The sequence below is a fragment of the Schistocerca nitens genome, chromosome 5 (assembly GCF_023898315.1).
Source record: "Schistocerca nitens isolate TAMUIC-IGC-003100 chromosome 5, iqSchNite1.1, whole genome shotgun sequence".
NCBI lineage: Eukaryota > Metazoa > Arthropoda > Insecta > Orthoptera > Acrididae > Schistocerca > Schistocerca nitens.
Genome location: NC_064618.1, coordinates 733,425,827 through 733,445,756, shown reverse-complemented (window position 1 = coordinate 733,445,756; position 19,930 = coordinate 733,425,827). Strand labels below are relative to the sequence as shown.

At 42.6% G+C, this 19,930-nt stretch overlaps 1 protein-coding gene across 1 annotated transcript in view; it reads right to left on the bottom strand.

Moving 5' to 3' along the window:
- LOC126259721 (protein tramtrack, alpha isoform-like) overlaps positions 1-19,930 on the bottom strand; it is a 332,764-nt gene that overhangs the window by 60,678 nt on the left and 252,156 nt on the right. The window contains exon 8 of the mRNA XM_049956700.1: positions 2,904-3,296. Coding sequence (XP_049812657.1) covers positions 2,904-3,296 — 393 coding nt within the window. The remainder of the gene's footprint in view (positions 1-2,903; positions 3,297-19,930) is intronic.

Below are 19,930 nucleotides of genomic sequence, written 5' to 3'. Positions count from 1 at the left end.
GGTAAATGTGGGAAAAAGCTTTCTGAGGCTGTGAAGGCAAAAGTTATAGAACATTTTTATGATGAAGAGTTTAGTCAGACTTGTCCAGGAAAATAGGACTGTATTACTGTTTGGATTGATGGAAAAAAGGTTCAAAAACAAAAATACTTATTACTGAGAAACTTAAAAGAAATGTTTGTTGTGCACTGCAATAAAAATGGACCAGAAATTGGATTTTCCAAATTTTGTGAATTAAGGCCAAAGTGGTGTGTGACTGTAAGCACAGCTGGTTCACATTCAGTTTGTGTCTGCACAATACATCAAAATGTGGAACTATTGTTGGCACATAACCCAATAAAAGAAGATTACAAAATATTACTCAGCAAAATCACCTGTAATTGGGAAACAAAGGATTGCATGCTTCATCGCTGTGAGGTTCGTTCAGGAACAGAAGCTCTAAAGGAATATTTTGAAAGCGCTTTTGCAGATATTGATCCTGAGGATGCAATTCAGTTCAAACAATGGACTCACACTAACAGAGATACACTTGAAGTCAGAGAAATGAAGTTGAAGAATTCACTGAACTATTAGTTGCAAAACGTTTGGTCCTTTCTACTCACCACTACATTGCAAAGCATCAGAGCAAGCATTTGTAGTTTACTAAAGAAGGTATCAAACCAGGAGAATTAATTATATTAATGGATTTTGCTGAAAATCACTCCTTTATTGTCCAAGACGCAGTTCAAGGATTCCACTGGGAAAATAGTCCAGCTACAATGATCGAAAATGGTAGATAGGAAATATCTGTGAACTTTCATGTGAAGAAAAAGATGCCTTGATTAATTTCATGCATCTTCATGGAGCTGCTCAATCATTTCATTGGCCAGCTAGAAGGGAGATGTGCTGGATTCCAGAATAACAGATAATTGCAGTCATACCAGTTCCAGCTGCGTCAATAATGGGGCGGCAATACAGTTTGCCGGAAGCAATAGTTTTGGACATCAGCAACAAACTTAAAGCATTTAACAACTGAAGAATTCTGCATTATGGCTTGTGAACCACAAAGAGACCCAAATAAGGCTTGGGAACCTATTGGATATCCACATTCAGACTTGGGAACCTGTTGGATACCCACATTCAGGTTTGGGAACCTGTTGGATATCCACATTCAGGTTTGGGAACCTGTTAGATACCCAGGTTCAGGCTTGGGAACCTGTTACACACTCACATTATGGCTTGGGAACCTGCTAGACTCCCACTTTCAGACTTGGGAACCTGCAGTAAAGAAACTCGCCCATGGCTGACCTTGCATGGCTATTGGGCGTGGTCCCTTGGTGATGGGGTTACCACTCACTGAGATTGGTAGTGGCACAGCCACCATGGACCAACGCAAGGATTTTTCTAGAACTACAAAAAAATTCAACAGTTTAGGCACAATTTTTGCACCTTACCCAAAGAGACACAAAAATGAAAATAAGTTTTTCTAATAGAATGAAATGTGCCCTATTGAATGGTGTTAATGAATGTAATGTGGTAGGTGTCCATTTTGAGACACACAACTTTGAACACAGGTATATTTTGATAAATCCATGTTTTTTGGCAAATTTACAGTATGGTAGCACAGTAATTAAACACGCAAGCTAGGCCCAAATTTGTGATACACTAAACACCCAGACAGACAGTAGTTTGGCAAAAGACCAGGTCCATAGTGGACTTTCTCCACTACTTATGCCTCATTAAAGTATGGGACAAATTTCTCGTGAGATGATTTGTTGCCCACTTTGAACTCAGATTATGCCAAATGCATTGCTTTCTGAACTCTACTTTCATCATTTGTGTGTAGAGCACAAAAAGTTGTACCAGTGTACCCAGAAGCAAGAGTTTAGCTCTTTCACATTAGGAACAGTGGAATGCCAAACTTGAAGATTTTTTCGGGACTTTTCGGTCTCAGTAAAAATGGTCTTCACAAAAGTGGCTCTAGCACCTCAACCAAGTTACAGGTGAGCTTGAAACTTTGCACAAGTTCACATAGGGCCCGCAGGTACACATTGAACCAAATTCATCAAAATTGAAGATGGTTGAGCTGGGAGCTCTAGGACACTTCATGTGGAATGAACCAAAAGAGCATAAAACACCGAGTTGTGTTTGAATGTTTGTTCATGTTTCAGCTTCAGAACACAAACAGATTCTCACATACTTGGCTCCAGGTATCCAAACTAAGTATGATCAATATTCTGCAGAATTTCTTATATGCACCATGACTTCGTTAGGTTAATATAAAGAAAACATAGATAAATCATCCAGAATAAGATTTTCACTCTGCAGCGGAGTGTGCACTGATATGAAACTTCCTGGCAGATTAAAACTGTGTGCCCGACCGAGACTCGAACTCTGTGAAGTTTGGAAGGTAGGAGACGAGATACTGGCAGAAGTAAAGCTGTGAGGACCGGGCGTGAGTCGTGCTTCGGTAGCTCAGATGGTAGAGCACTTGCCTGCAAAAGGCAAAGGTCCCGAGTTCGAGTCTCGGTCGAGCACACAGTTTTAATCTGCCAGGAAGTTTCATAGCAGCGCACACTCCGCTGCAGAGTGAAAATCTCATTCTGGAAACATGCCCCAGGCTGTGGCTAAGCCATGTCTCCGCAGTATCCTTTCTTTCAGGAGTGCTAGTTCTGCAAGTTTCGCAGGAGAACTTCTGTAAAGTTTGGAAGGTAGGAGACGAGATACTGGCAGAAGTAAAGCTGTGAGGACCGGGCGTGAGTCGTGCTTCGGTAGCTCAGATGGTAGAGCACTTGCCCGCGAAAGGCAAAGGTCCCGAGTTCGAGTCTCGGTCGGGCACACAGTTTTAATCTGCCAGAAAGTTTCATAGATAAATCATGTTTGCATATACAGACTGAGACTTTCAGCATAATCTGTAAAAAACATACTGAGGGAGATGGTGCTCGTGCTGGTGATTCCTGCGTTGGTGCAGTTACGAGCTGCACGTGGAAAGGAGGTGGTGGAAGCTGCTGCTGCAGAACTGGCAGCTGTTGTTGTTGTTGTTGTTGTTGTTGTTGTTGTTGCTGCTGCTGCTGCTGCTGCTGCTGCTGATGTTGCTGCTGTGGTTGTTGTTGATGCTGCTGCAAGTGGTGTTGCTGCTGATGCTGCTGCGAGAGTTGACGATGAAGTGTCAGCAGAGGCGTATGAGTGGATACTACACTCTGTATCTGTGGGTCAGAATGCTGCTTCACCAGGTAAGTTGGTGTCTGTGGCACTGTCAGAAGCTGGCAACTGCGACTAGGCCCAGGTTCTGAGCTCTGCCGTTCGACACGGTGCGGAACCTGAAGTCAGACATGAACTTATAAAGGCTACAGAAATTATGCTACTTTGGAACCATAGCTGTCTAAGGTTCCCTGAAACTAATGGTGCAAAAATGTAATTATTCATTTAACAAATTATTTTTCTTTATGTCACTATAACCTTTAAATCCCCGCCCCCCTCCAACAAACAACCAATATTGCCATCTTGTGGTGGTTTGTGGATCTCAATGACATGCAGGCGCAACCACACACCAGAAGTAGAGAGGGTAATAAAAAGTAGAAGCAATCTCTTCTATATTGTGATGACAAAAGTCCAGATAATTAATAGTAACATTAGTCAACTAAACCTAGCTACATTAGTACTGTGAATGGTTGGAAGCAAGGGGAAACTACAGCTGTTATATTTCCCAAGGACATACAGCTCTACAATATGGTTTAATGATAATGACATCATCTAGTTTAGAGCACAATGTTCCAGAGATAAAATAGTTCCCCATTAAGATTTCTGGGTGGGGACTACACAGGAGCACAATGTCAACAGTAAAAAGTAAACTTGGTGTTCTATGGTTTGAAACCTGTAAGTTATGTTACGTCCTGTAACCAGGTACGTAGGTTAGATAACTTGAAAAGAGAAATGGATCAGTTGAAGTTGGATGTAGAGGGAATTAGTGGAAGAGTGGTGGCAGGTCATGTGAGTAAAGGCTAGAATTCTGCAAAAAGCAAATATAAATCATTGCAAGCACTTGTTTTAAGAATCGTGAATGGTATACGTAGAAAAGACCTGAAGCCACTGGGCTGTTTCGGATAAATTATACAATGATAAGAAAAGAGATTTCAGAACCAGATTCTAATCTGTAAAATTTTCCCTGGAACAGAAGGGGATTGTGGCCATATTAAATGAAGATTAAAACTGAAACAAATGCATAAATGTAAAAAAAAAAAAAAAAAAAAAAAAAAAAAAAAAACTAAGGAGATGAGAACTGGATAAATTGAAAGAGCCAATAGTTATTAAGAGTTTCAATGGGATTGTTAGGGAATAATTGACTGAAATGGGGGAAAGGAATTAAATGGAAGATGAATAGGTAGCTGTGAGAGATTAAATACTGAAAGCAGCAGAAGAACACAGCAAAAAAGACAAGGTCCATTAGAAATCCTTGGATCAGCATGAGATACTCAGTTTGAATGATAACTGGAGAAAATACCAAAATGTAGCTAACAAAGCAGGCATCTCCACATTTCATAATAGGCAGTATTTGTCATACAGTGATACATGATCCTGTGGTGATTCTAAATATGTCATGTGAAATGGAACTGATGTCTCTTAATTTTATGTATGGGTAGTAGGTTAATGGTCAATCTTGTAAACCGCATTCAGCTATATATTCACTGCACTAGTAACTTGAACATATTAAGTAAGTGACACCAGATTGAATTCACAGTTACTTAATTCGTAGTTAGTTCATAGTTAAATGGCACACACACATCAGCTCTTGGCTGTAGTGGACTTTGAAGTGTAAGTATAAGATCCAAAGAAACAGGTAAGAGTATTAAAATACTAGTGATTAATTGCTGAAGAATTCATGACAAAGCATCAGAGTTTGAAGCTCTCATAGAAAGTTGTTGAGCTCACATTTTACTAGGTACAGAAGGCTGGTTTAAATTCTAAGCTGATGGCAGTAAGATTTAGGCAGAAAATTTAAGCATGTATCGAAAGGATAGGTTAATGACACATGTTGGTGGAGTATTTGTTGCAGTAGACGAGAAACCCAAATCTACTGAGACGGGAATTGAAACTGCACATGAGATTATCTGGGCAAGACTCAATATCAAAGGCTAGGCATAAACTTACAATGGTATTCTTCTATTGACCACCAGACTTATCTGCAGATGTAACTGGAAACATTACAGAAAACCTAAATTCACTTGTAACATTAAGCTCCCCAATCATATTGTCATCATCAGCTGAAACTTTAATCATCTAATGATCAATTGGGAAAATTACTGTTTTGTAAGTGATGGGCATGGCAAGATGTACTGCAAAACATTACTAAATGCATTCTCTGAGAACTACCTAGAAAAGATTTTTAGACAGTCTACTCATCGTGGAAGTTTATTGTATCTAACAGCAACAAATAGATGTGATCTCTTTGAGGATGTCCACATACAAACTGTTATTGGTGTAGACTGTTGTAGCAACAGTAATTACTTAAGTACAAAAGGCAACAAGTAGAAGGATTTATATTTTAGCAAACTAGATAAAGAAGCAGTAGTATCATATCTCAAAATAAGGAACTTGAAACATTTAGCTCTTAAGAGGAAAATACAGAAGAACTGTACCTCAGGTTTAGAAGAATAATTGACCATGCACTTGATAGATATGTGCCTAGTAGAATAATTCATCATGGGAGGGCCCCTCCATGGTACATAATCACTGTAAATAACCTTCTACCCAAGCAACAAAGGCTGCTGTGTAATAGCATAACAGGTGTAAAACAAAGCATAAGGTTATATATAGTGAGATGCTAAATGAATTGGGTTTGGCTGTCAAGCGGGCAATTGTGTGCAGTCTTCTCACAAAATCCACACAAATTCTGGTCATATATCAATGCTGATATTGGTACCCAAGTTTGTGTCCAGACACTCAAGGACAAGACAGAGACTGAAAATGAGGGCAGTAAAGCAAAAGCAGACACAATGAACTTTGTTTACAAACGTTCCTTTACAAATAAAAATTTATAAGTATCGCCCCAAATTAATTCCCTGTATGAACAAATGACATAGATATCTGTAGTGTTTAGAGACAGCTGAAATGGCTAAAATTTAACAAATCTCCAGGATCCAATGCAATACCTATCATATTTTATACCAAATTTGTGGCCAGTTTATCACCTTTTTTAACTATAAACTATTCTATAGCCCTCAAACAAAAAACCATACCAAGTAATTGGAAGAAAGCACAGGTCACATCTGTCTACAAGTAGGGTAACAGAAGTGACCCAAAAAACTATTGCCCATAATAACCTTGACATCTGTTTCTTGTAGAATATTAGAACATATTCTGAGCTCCAACATAATGAGGCACCTGAAACAGAATGACCTCCTCCATTCAAACTAGGATCGAATCCACAAACATTAATCATGTGAAATCCAACTCTCACTTTTCTCACGACATCCTGAAAACCATTGACAAAAGCAGTCAGACAGATGCAATATTTCGCAATTTCCAAAAAAATTTGACTCAGTACCACATCTGCACTTATTATGATAATGATATAATGAAAAGGGTAGTTGCTACTCATTGTATAGTGGAGATGACAAGTTGCAGGAAGATGACGAGTTGCAGAAAGGCACAACGAGAAGACTCTCAGAAAGTTAGCTCTGAGCCAGCAAGGCCTTTGTCAAAAATAGACAATCACAATCTCTCTCTCTCACACACACACACACACACACACACACACACACACACATGTGCATGCACACAAGCAATGCACACACACATGATCACAGTCTCTGGCAGCTGGAACCAGATGATCATACAGGCTATCCAGCAAAATTTGTTATTGGACTGAAGGCTTTTTGGTATGGAGGTTGTGGCATGTTAACCTTGAACACAGCATCACTGACGGATGTAGAATTAATTTTGGGTGTCCCCAAGGGAAGTGTATTGGGAGCCTTGTTGTTCATTTTGTATATTAGTGACCTTGCACATAATATTTATTAATAGTTACCTCAGACTTTTTGCTTATAATGCAGCTGTCTATACTGAAGTACTGTCTGAAAAAAGCTACACAAATGTTCATTTGGATCTTGATGAGATTCCAAAGTGGTGCAAATATTGGCAACCTGGTTTAAAAGTTCAAAAATGTAAAATTGTGCATTTCACAATAAAAGTAGTATCCTATGAATACAGTATCAATAAAAACACAAATGAAAATGGCCAATTCATACAAATACTTGGCTTTAACACTTTGTATGGGTGTGATTTGGAACAGTCACATATGGTCAGTTGTAAGTAAAGTACGTGGCAGACTGCGGTTTATTGGTATAAATGTAATCAGTCTACAAAGGAAATTGCTTACAAAGCACTCATGTGACCCATCCTAGATTGCTGCTCATGTGTAAGGGGCCCATATCAAATAGAATTAACAGGGGATACTGAACAATGGAAAATCCAGTATGGAATGTAAAAATGTCATGAAAAGGAAAGTTGCCACTCACCATATAGCAGAGATGTCAAGTCGCAGATGGGCACAACAAAAAGACTGTGACATATAAAGCTTTTGGCCAGCAAGATCTTTCTCTCTCTCTCTCTCACACACACACACACACACACACACACACACACACACACACACACAAAACTGCAGCCTCAGGCAACTGAGGCCACACTGCGGGCAGCAGCACCAGTGCATGACAGGAGTAGTGATGGGAGGGGGATAGGGTACGAGGAGGTTGGGATGGAGGGGGAGATGGTGTGCAGACAGTGAAGTGCTGCAGGTTAAACGGATGGCAGGCGAGAGATGGGTAGGGAGGGGGGGTGGGGGTGGGGAGGAGGGGGTAGCAGAAAAGGAGAGAAGTAAAAAGACTGGGTGTGATGGTGGAATGAGGGCTGTGTAGTGTTCTGGAATGGGAACAGGGAAGGGGCTGGATGGATGAGGACAACGACTGGTTGAGGTCAGGAGGGTTACAGGAATGCAGGATATATTGTAGCCAAAGTTCCCACCTGTGCAATTCGGAAAAGCAGGTGTTGGTGGGAAGGATCTATATGGAACAGGTTGTGAAGCAGTCATTGAAATGAAGAATGTCATGTTTGGCAGTGTGCTCAGCAACAGGGTGGTCCATTTGTTTCTTGGTCACAGTTTGTCAGTGGCCATTCATATGAACAGACACACTTGTTGGTTGTCACACCCACATAGAATGCAGCACAGTGGTTGCAGATTAGCTTATAGATCACATGACTGGTTTCACAGGTAGCCCCATCTTCAATGGGACAGGTGATGCTTGTGACCGGGCTGGAGTGGGAGGTGGTGGGAGGATGTATGGGACAGGTCTTGCACAGGTTCATCACAGGGGTAGGAACGATGAGGTACGGGGGGTGGGAGCAGGGTTTGTGTAAGACAGATGAGTATATTGCACAGGTTCAGTGGAGAGCAGAATACCAGTGTGGGAGGGGTGGGAAGGATAGTGGGCAGGACATTTCTCATTTCAGGGCACGACGAGAGGTAGTCAAAACCGTGGCAGAGAATGTAATTTAGCTGCTCCAGTCCTGGGTAGTACTGAGTTGCGAGAGGAATACTCCTCTGTGGCCAGACGGAGGGACTTTGGGAGGTGGTGGGAGACTGGAAAGATAAGGCGGCACTAGAGATTTGCTTTTGTACAAGGATGGGAGGATAATTACGATCAGTGAAGGTTTCAGTGAGACCCTCAGTATATTTTGAGAGGAACCACTCATCACTGCAGATGTGATGACCATGGAAGGGACTTCTTGGTATGGAACAGGTTGCAGCTGTCGAAGTGGAGGTATTGCTGGTGATTAGCAGGTTTTATATGATCGGAGGTACTGATGTAGCCATCTTTGAGTTGGAGGTCAACATCTAGGAAGGTGGCTTGTTGGGTTGAGTAGGACCACTTGAAGCAAACTGGGGAGAAGTTATTGAGGTTCTGGAGGAATGTAAATAGGGTGTCCTCTCCCTCGATCCAGATTGCTAGATGTCATCAATGAATCTGAACCAAGTGAGGTATTTATGATTCTGGGTGTTTAGGAAGGATTCCTCTAGATGAACCATGAATACATGGGCATAGGATGGTGCCATGCTGGTACCCATGCCCATACCCCAGATTTGTTTAGGAAATGCCTTCAAAGGAGAAGGAATTGTGATTGAGGATATAGTTGGTCATGGTGATTATGAAAGAGGTTATTGGTTTATCATCTGTCGGGCATTGGGAACGGTAGTGTTCAATAGTGGCAAGGTCATGGGCATTAGAGTTGTTAGTGTAAAGGAAGGAGGCATCAATAGTGATGAGCAGGGCACCGTGTGGTAAAGGGACAAGAATTGTGGAGAGCCGGTGGAGGAAATTGTTGGTATCTTTTATATAGGCTAGGTTCCGGGTAATAGATTGAAGGTGTTGGTCTACGAGAGCAGAGATTCTCCTAGTGGGGGCACACTAAGCGGCCACAATGGGGCATCCTGGGAGGTTGGGTTTATGGACTTTAGAAAGCAGTAGAAGGAAGGAGTGTGTGGAGTGGCAGGGGTGAGCAGAGAAATGGATGCCAAGGAGAGGTTCTTGGATGGGCCTTAGGATTTGAGGAGTGACTGGAGATCCTGCTGGATTTCTGGAGCAGGGTCACTGTGGCACGGTTTGTAGGTGGAAGTATCTGAGAGCTGGCAGAGTCCTTCTGCCATGTAAACCTTGCAGTTCAAAAACAGCAGTGGTGAAGCCATAGTCTACACGTCAGATTATAGCATTGGGATCAGTTTTTAGATGGTGGACTGCATTTCTTTCTGCGGATGTAAGGTTAGTTTGCAAGTTGGGGGATTTGGGGAGTGATGGTGAGGAAAGGTTGAAGGATTGGGGCAGAGGGGGTGGATCATGGTTGGATCGAGGAGTGAACTGAGTTAGACAGATTTCAACATTGGTCTGCCCTGTCTTGTTTGCCGTGTGGTCCTGATGCTGATTTTGACAGACATGAATTGCTGTGTTTTACTTAGGCCATGAACCAGCAGCACACCCTCGATGAGTTTGCCATTACAGCAGGGACCCGTTCCTTCACAGGGTATTGTCTACGGTGAGGTAGAGATTGCCTGAACATTCACCCAAAGACGCGGACTCATGGTAGTGCACTTAATGTAATGGACAGAATCATTCTGTTAGCAAGTTGGGTGGTTGTTCCTCCTGCACTCTGCACTCATGTATTGCAGTTCCTCCACAATGTACAATGGGGAATGTGCCAAATGAAAGCAAGTGCTGGGTCATGTGTACTGGCCAGGCATATATGCCATCACTGAAGATACAGTTCACTATGGCTATACCTGTGTGCATAACCAGTCAGCCCAAGCACAGCAATTTCACTCATAGCCTCGTCCTGAGCACCCACGGCAAAGAGTACATGTAGATCTGCTGGCCCTTTCCAGGGAGTGGCATGGCTGTTGGCCACTGACACCCTTTCTAATTTCCTGTATGTAGTACAGATGTCTGCAACATCCTCCGGGGCCACGGTCAGGGTCTTACGTACTATCTTTTTTAAAGAAGGAGACGAGCTACATAGGTTTCCGAAAACAGCCCACAATTGTATGGCTTTGGCACTTTGGGATTTTTTTGCCTGACCACCAGCATCCAGTTTGGAAGCCAATCATTTGGTCAGGATGTTCAAGTTGCAGGTGAAAAAATCCTAATGGCGATAAACTCGAGTGATGCACTCACCAGCTCCCTAGCCATGTAATAGTCCATACCTGTCAATGGACGTAGCCTGGCTGAGATTTTCCACAGGCGTCAACCATGTTTCCTGTCTGACCACCTGCATCCGGCGGCATGGGCTCCACGGCCCAACCCCCCCTTTATCATCATGATGGTGCTCACACGTGGGTCCACATGTTTGGCTGAAATCCCAAGTGGATCTATGGCATTGTGATTGTCATTAGGGGGCAAAACACGTTCAAGGTGATGGTCCTCCAGGAGCAGCTGGTCCGTCACCACAATCGACTCTGTCGACAGCCTCACATGCCTCTGTCCCTCCTGCTGGTGCTGCCTGTTCCAAACAATCACAGGACCATGCATGTTCTCGGATGACAACATGTTGGTGCCAGTCTCGTCACACAAGAAGGCCACTTCCCCATAGGACGACCTGAGATGTGCCCCAGAGGTCATTACTTAATCCATGCGGATTGTGCCTCCATTCTGGATATTGAGGATGTGATGCTCGAGCGACTGGCGGGGATTCTGGTTTCGTGGTCAACAAAGGTCAGGCCATTTCTAGCCCTATGTGCTGATTGAAGGGGAGAGGGGTTTTGTACCCAACAGTGATTGAGATACATTGTTCAGCACTGACATGGACATGTCAGAGGTACTAAGGCTGCGAGCAGTGGCTGGGGCTTGCCATCGTAAGGCAAGACAGTGCTGACACATGCACGTCATGTGGCTCCACCCGATGATGACAGTTTGCCACTGAGCTTGTGACCCAGGCTCGCAGTGTGACCATTCCTTGCTGTACCTTGTAGCTGTTGACATCATGCCACTGCACAGCTGAGCTGACTTAGTTTGTTTCCGATGTCGAGTATTTACTGATTCGGATTTGTTACATTGTTACACCGGCTTTGCTATGTCCCAGACTTGTTAGTGCTTCGTTCACTTCCTGAACTTAAGTCTACTGTGGACTTATAGGAACACGTGTTCATTTCCCTGTAGCTCAGTGTACTGGCTGGAGCAAGTGATGATAAACAGTTTCTAATCACACCAAGCAGGATAGAAAATATACAACGTACAAGGATGGCTTGTAATGCCGGAAATGCATATCCTCCTATTTCCATCTATTGTACTATAATTTTTTTCCTTGTTTTGTTACCTCAAGATATGACATTTCTGTGTCTTTATATATTGTAATTGTTTTACTATTTGTATATATATTTATGCATTTATGTCGATGTATAATTGGTTTGTTTTGTAAATATTATTTGTATTTTACGCTGGGTCTTGCCTAGGGAAAACTCTGCTATCGAACGAATACATCGATAGGTCGTGTGAAGAACGAAAGTGTTTAGGATCTTTGGTGGTGTTAACTCTGTCGCGTGGAGCGCGGGCAGAGGGTGTCTGGCTGGAGTAGTGCAGTGGAGCAAGTGTGTTGTGTGACGCTCCCGCGAGTTGCCGCGCTTTCGGGGTTGGGCAGCATGTAATTGCGCTTGACTTGCCATGATAGTTTCTGACACGATGTCACGTACGGGAAGCATTAGCTGGCGCACATCAAGAGCCCGTTTTGCCTGGTGACCGTGTCGAGAAGAAGGCGCGCCAACATCCAGCTTCTGCAACAGTGACGGCCGACAATGAGTGACTGTCGCCACCTCCTCGATCGACGGCTTCAAACCTTCAATCAAGCAACAAGGAAGACTGGAAGCACGTAAAGTTTTAGAACTATATGGCAGACCTCAGCTTTCCAAAGTGTTCAATTTTCATAACTAAATTACAGCAACGTAGCATGAACCTTTGTTCCTCATTGTCCCAACTGCATTACCAAGCAGGGTCACTTCCTTTTCCGGAATGAACCCGAGTGTCGTTGAAATTCAAATGCCAGCATCATTCGATTTCACTGCTTTAATTTCAAAGTTCAGTTAAGGTATTCATAGCTGGCTACAATATTTAGATTACACAAGCACAAATTAAGAGTGCAAGTTTTGTTACCGTATTTTAGCTTACCTGTGACTGCAGCTCAGCTTGGTACGTACTAAATTTTACTATTGTTAATTGTTCAGAATCATTTAATTCAAGTTCAAAGTTAAATCTCTTATTTCTAAATTGCGTAGATTCAAGTAGCTTTTGAAATGATTGTTGAGGTAGTCCAAGACTAACCGTATTTTACTGAATTTCGATGTGCTTCAGAAAGAAAGCTCACTATTAACTTCAGTCACTAAATTAGCTTTCGATTTTCCGGTTTTATTAATTCTTTTGCTAAATTAAGTCAGTTACTATAGTAATTGTCCTTAGAACTGGCGACCGTAATTTCCCCCAAATCTCAAATATCTAATTACCACTAGTTAATTGTTAACGTAACGGCCACACATTTCCTTTCTTTATTAACTTTACCCCTTTTCAAAATTAATTTCCACCAGATTCATTTGCATTTTTCCTTTCATTTAGATGTAACCCTTTCCTCCCTCTTTACCGACAGATTAACTTCAGTGACGATTGCTTTTCCCAAATTTCCATTATGTACACGCGGTTTAATTTTTCACTGTCATTAAGGTCGATGAGTGAGGGGGAGGTTACAGGCTGATACATGAGAAGACAGATACACTACATACCTAGGTTTAAAAAAATTGCCTCATGGCTCGTATGCATGCTAGATGGCAGGACTGTGACTGCACTCTACAAGATGACGGCAATGACAGAGAAGAGTTTTTGTGTCAGAATATGAGAAGTGGTAATCACTTATGAGTGTTCAGCTTCCATTTCTACACAAATATGGAAAACCTGCACCTGGTCACCAGAGCATTTTGCACTGGTTTTGCTAGTTTCACGATATTAGTTGTCACAGTAAAGAGAAAAGCATGGAGCAACCTTGTGTCTCAAAGGAAGTCATGGAGCACACGCCACATTGTGAGAATGCAGAGTATTATGTCTACATGGATTTGGGAAGGGATTCACCAAAGGTGAATGTCTTCTGTGCTGTGTCCCAGACAAAGGTGTACGGTCCCTTTTTCTTCATCAGCTGACGGTGACAGATTCCGTGTATCTGGGTATGTTGTAGTTGTGGTTGTTGCCACAACTGACTGCTGACTACTCAATTTTCATCTTTCAACAGGACAGGGCTCTGCCTCACTGGAGCACAACTGTCTGCACCTTTCTCAACAAAGGACTGCCACATCACTGACAGGGCACACCAGTCTTGTGATGTTCCTCTGTTTGCATGTCCCCTGCCCTGTCACCAGATCTCAAGCCATGCAACTTCTTCCTGTGGGATTATGTTACGGACAAGGTATATGTACCCCAAATGCCAATGATGCTGCAAAAAATGCAGGAACGCATCACTACTACTGTGACAGACTTTGATGGAAACATGCCAGTGAAGATAATTGGATTACCATCTGAATATATACTGGTTGATCAAGGGCATACACATTGAAAATTTGTAGAAGGTGCCAGAACTCTGGTAAGCATGTCTATCTTTGCACGAACTATCTGTCTTTGTACTACATACACCTGTAAATAGACAGAGCTTTGAAACCTGAAGAAAAATTTCGGCTAACCCTGTGTTATATTTATGAATGCTACTTACATTTTTGAACTGTGACTGACTGTTGACAACACACTTCATATAGGATTAAATGTACTGTGTGGCTGTTGTCACCATGCCAAACTGTTTAAAGAGCTGTCTACAAAGGGTTCTAGAGCAGACACCACATATTACCAATACTATACATTTCTGTACAACAAACACTTTCTTTTTCAATGAGGAGTTACTCTAGAACATAATGCCATAAGACTGTGGTGAATGAAAATAGAAAAAGTAAGTTAAATTTTTAACATTTTCATCTCCAAAGTCTGATATTACCCATATGCAGAAGTTGCAGAGCTTCAACATTTAAGATGATCTGTAACACGTGACTTCCAGTTCAGGTTCTTATTAATACAAACACCTAAAAATTTAGAGGTTAGGCATTTAAGATGACCTGTAACGTGTGACTTTCAGTCCACATTCTTACCCATATAAATACCTAAGGATTTAGAATATTCTGTTTTTCATTTACTGATTTAACCTCACACATTATTTCTAATGCTATGGTCAGGCCTTATGCAGTACAGAATTACATGTACCATGTTTCATACAAGTACAGTACATTTGCAGAGAATCAGTTATTAATTTACAAAAAAATTTTAGTCATATTTTGAAAAGTTACTCCACTGGGACTGAATATAATATCTACATTGTCAGCAAAGAGGACTATTTTTTTCTCCTTTGATGTTTTTGGATCACTTATATAACAAGAACAAGGATGGAGACCCAATATCAACCCCTGAGTTACACCTGTTGTCATTATTCCCCATTTTGGAGTTGCTGTTTCATTGTGTATACACCACAGATTTCTTAAAACAATACTCAGCATCCGTTCAGTTATATTGGACAGCATTTGTATTTAATAATGTTAGTGAATTTATGATAAACTGTACAATTCACAACCACAATGTTAGAAACAAAAATATTTTCTACATAGATTATTCTTCCTCGTCTAGGGGCCTAAAGTCTGTAACAAGCTACAGACTTTTGGCAGGAAACTGAAAATCTCAATATTAAAAAATGAAGTATACCTCGCTTGCCACTCCTCATGCAATTTACCAGAATATTTGGAGTTATGGATGTAAATTCCAAAAAACACCAAAGATTATACAAGAGATGTTCATAAATTAACCTCTAACTGACTATTAAAAGTAAACATATGCTTCTAGCTTCTTTCTACTTGGCGGTTGGAAGAGGAGACTTCATAAATCACGTTGTGTCAGTTGTGTTAAACAGCATGTAAGCACCAAGTGAATGAAAAGTATCGTGTTACTTCATCTCCTGCAAGTTGCGTGGTATGTTCTGTCATTTCCTTCTTGTCAGCAGAGGAATCAAAGCCACTGAGATTCATCACCGATTGTGTTGTTTGTATGGGAATGGCGTAATGAGTGATAGTTTTATGAGGGAATGGTGCAAGAAAATTCAAGGCAAAGTACACAGATGCGCGTGGCACAAGTGATTGACAAAGACAGTCTGAAGTTAGTGATGAAGTTGTGCAATATGTAGATGGAATTGTGCATGCAAGATGTAGGTTCACAATTTTCAAATTTTATGACAATGCACCTCAGATTCCATGGGCAACTCTCTTTAACACTGTTTCACAGGGGTTAGGTTGTCATAAGTTTCGCACACGGTGGGTACTAAAATGTCTAACCAATGTTCACACAACTGAATGAATGGATTTGGCTTTCACATTCCTGCCGCCATGAAGAGGGGAATGAATTTCTGAATGGAATCATGACTAGGGATAAGATATGGATGCAACATATGAACCTGAAACTAAGAAACAGCCTACACTGGGGATGCACACTTATTCTCACAACAAGCCATAAGAATTCAAGCAGATGTAGTCAAACCCCAAAATGACAGTTACAGTTTTCGGCGAGAGTAATACTTGAGAGACTTATGGCACTCTTATGAAACTCTGAAGGTCCATCCAAAATAAATAGCACAGGATGATTACTAAAATACTCATTCTTCTTCTCGACAACGCACAACCCCACACTGCGAACTGAGGGAAAGAAAAACACATCTTTTGTCTGGGTGATTTTTCAGTGTCCTTTCTATAGACTGGATATGGTACCAAACAACTTTCATTTCTTCCTCTAGATGAAGGCCTGGCTGGCTTTCAGCCCTTCATGGCCAATGATGAGCTCAATGATGCTGTCAACAACTGATTGAAGCATCAGGTGGCACAATTCTTTGATGAACATATAAAGAAGTTGATGTCACAGAACAACAAACATTTGAGTTTGGGTGGCGACTATGTGGAGAAATAATGCCAACATATAAGTACATAGTGTATATAAAACTTTATCACTTTTTTATTTTCTTACAGCCCATAGCCCATTGGAAGTTAATTTATGAATAGCCCTCATTTTAAACAGACCTTGATTTTGTCACCATATAGTCAACTGTGTATAGTTACATAAATGTCTTGTTTGAAGTATTAGATAAAAGCTGTAGCTGAATAGTAAAACAGGAGTAGTAGTGTTTTTTTTTCCAAAACAGCTGTTTTTCTTTCATATATAAAACACCAGGAGTCATATGCACCCAACTCAAAACTATAGAACACAAACAGGTAGACAAGGGAAAAAACTATATGTCAGTCCCAATGGACAATAGGAGACAGCTAAAAAAGCCACGTGGAAAAAGGGATAAAAAAAACAGCATACAAAAAATTAAATGGCCTTCGCCATATTGCTTTGGTGGATAAAAAGTAAAACACGATCGACCGCCCATGGGTCATTTGCTAAAATGGCTGATAAGTCAGTAAATCAGACGGCAAACCCAAACTGGAACGTTAATTGGTAAAAAAAGGGCACTCCAGTAGGAGGTGGCAGACAGTTAAAATTTGGGTGCAATGCGTACAAAGTGGTGGGGCAGCGCCACTGAGCAAATGCGATAGCTAAAAAGGCAGTGCCCAATATGCAGCCGAGTTAAAATTATCTCCTCCCAGCAGGAGGGCCGAGAGGAGGTCGTTCAAGGCACCAGGAGAGGCTTAATAAGCCTAAGCTTATTCCCATGAAGGGAGGACCATTGGTGATGCCAAAGGGACACCACTTCCTGACAAACGGCAACACAGAGATCTTCAGACGGAATATAGGTACTCATGAGCTGAGGTACGAGGACTGCAGCCTTGGCAGCAGCATCAGCAGCCTCGTTTCCTGGCAGACCGACATGACCAGGAACCCACAGAAACATAACACTGGCTCCACCAAGAGTGAGCAAGTGACAGTTTTCCTGGACCCGCTGCACTAAGGAATGAGCAGTGTACAGCATACAGAGACTTTGGAGGGCACTGAGTGAGTCTGAGCAGAGGACACAATTGGGAAGGCTGTGTCGCCGGATGTACTCTGTGGCCTGATACAAGGTGAAAAGCTTGGCTGTAAATACTGAGAAGTGTGCCGGAAGCCAATATCGAAAGACACGGGTGCAAGTGACGAAGGCACATCAAAAACACATGGTCAGTCCGAGAGCCATCAGTATATACAAAGGTACTATCGCTAAGTTGCAAGCGAAGGTCATGAAACGGAAGGTGATAGACTGAAGCTGGAGTACTGCCCTTAGGAAGCAAATGAAGGCCAAGGTTAACATGGGCTGCTTCACAAAGCCAAGGTGGTGAAGGGTTCACACCCACTGGGAAAGTTGCAGGTAGCGTGAAGTTAAGCCGCCATAGCAAGTGGTGAAAGTGGACTCCAGTACGTAACAGAGAATAGGGACAAGCCTCATACTGACAATGAAAGGAATCATCAAAGAAGGGTGTATAGGAGGGGTGGCCACGCATGGCGGACAAACGGCATGCATACCTGCTGAGGAGAAAGTGACAGTGGTAGGACAGTGGTAGCTCAGCAGCTTCAGCATACAGACTCTCAACTGGGTTGGTGCAAAAGGCGCCCATGGCCAAACGGATGGCATGATGATAGTGTTGAGACGGCGTAAAAGAGATGGGCATGCAGATGCATAAACAAAGCACCCATAGTCAAGTTTCGAACAGATAAGGGACCAGTACAACAGGAGGTGGGTGGTTCGATTGGCACCCCCAAGAAGTACCATTGAGGACATGTAGGACATTGAGGGACTGTATACAGCGGGTTGCCAGGTAAGAGAAATGGGAGGACAAGGGAGTTTCCTATCGAGCATGAGCCCCAGGAATTTCATAGTGTCAATGAACGGAAGGGCAACAGGCCCAAGATGTAGAGATGGTGGGAGAAACCATTTGTGCTGCCAGAAATTCATACAGACGGATTTGTTAGCAGAAAAGTGAAAGCCATTGGCAATGCTCCAGGAGTAAAGACACTGAAGACAGTGCTGAAGATGCCGCTCAGTGAGACAGGTCCATGGAGAACTGCAATAGATGGCAAAATCATTGACAAAAAGGGAGCCGGGGATATCCGGTGGGAAACAGGCCGTTATAGGGTTAATGGTGATAGCAAAGAGGATGATGCTCAGGACAGAACCCTGAGGCACACCATTTTCCTGAATAAAGGTGTCCGACAAGCCTGAATCCACATGCACCTTAAAAACTCGGTCTTATAAAAATGCCCGAAGAAAGCAGGGCAGGTGCCCACCGAAGTCCCACATGTAAAAAGTACGGAGGATACCAGTTCTCCAGTAGGTGTCACAGGCCTTCTCCAAATTGAAAAACACGGTCACAGTCTGGAATTTCTGGAGAAAACCATTCATGACATGGGTGGACAAGGTAAAGAGATGGTCAACTGCAGAACTCCACACTCTAAATCCAAACTGTGCATTCGTGAGTAAATGGCAAGACTCGAGCCACCACACCAGCCGGGCATGTATCATATGTTCCATCACCTTGCAAATGCAGCTGGTAAGAGAGATGGGGGGTAGCTAGAAGAAAGGTTTCTGTCCTTACTGGGCTTAGGTATGGGTATGACAGTGGTTTCATGCCAGCATCCAGGAAATTTGGCCTCATCCCAGATGCGGTTGTAGGTGTTAAGCAGAAAGTGCTTGCTCACAAGAGAGAGGTGCTGCAACATCTGATGTAGATGGCGTCTGGCCCTGGGGCGGAGGACCGGGATGAACTGAGAGCATGATCTAACTCCCTCATAGTGAAGGCAGCATTGTAGCACTCACAATTTGGAGAAGAGAAGGGTATCGCCCAAGCCTCCTCCACTTGTTTCCAATGGATGAAGGCAGGGTGATACTGGGACGAGCTCGAAACTTCCGCAAAATGGCGGCCCAAGGTGCTGGAGATAGCAAAAGGACCCACAATGACATCAGCACCTACTGTCAGACCGGAAATGGGGGAATGGATCTTGGTTCCAGAGAGCCATCAGAGGTTGGCCCACATGGCAGAGGAAGGTGTGGAACTGTTAAAAGAACTAGTGAATGAAATGTAACTAGCTTTTTTGCTGTCCCGAAGAACTCGATGACACTTTGCACGCATCTGTTTATAATGAATGCAGTTATCCAGCATAGGGTGGCGGTTAAAAATGCAGAGAGTACGTCTCTGTGCACGAATTGCATCACAGAATGCCTCATTCCACCAAGGGACTGGGACATGACGTGGTAAAGAGGAAGTGGGAGGAATGGACCGTTCTGCAACAGTAAGAATAATATTGGTGAGTTAGTCTACCTGGTCATCACAGCTATGGAAATCTTGTTCTGCAAAGGCCATCAGGAAGGAGTACAGCTACCAGTCAGC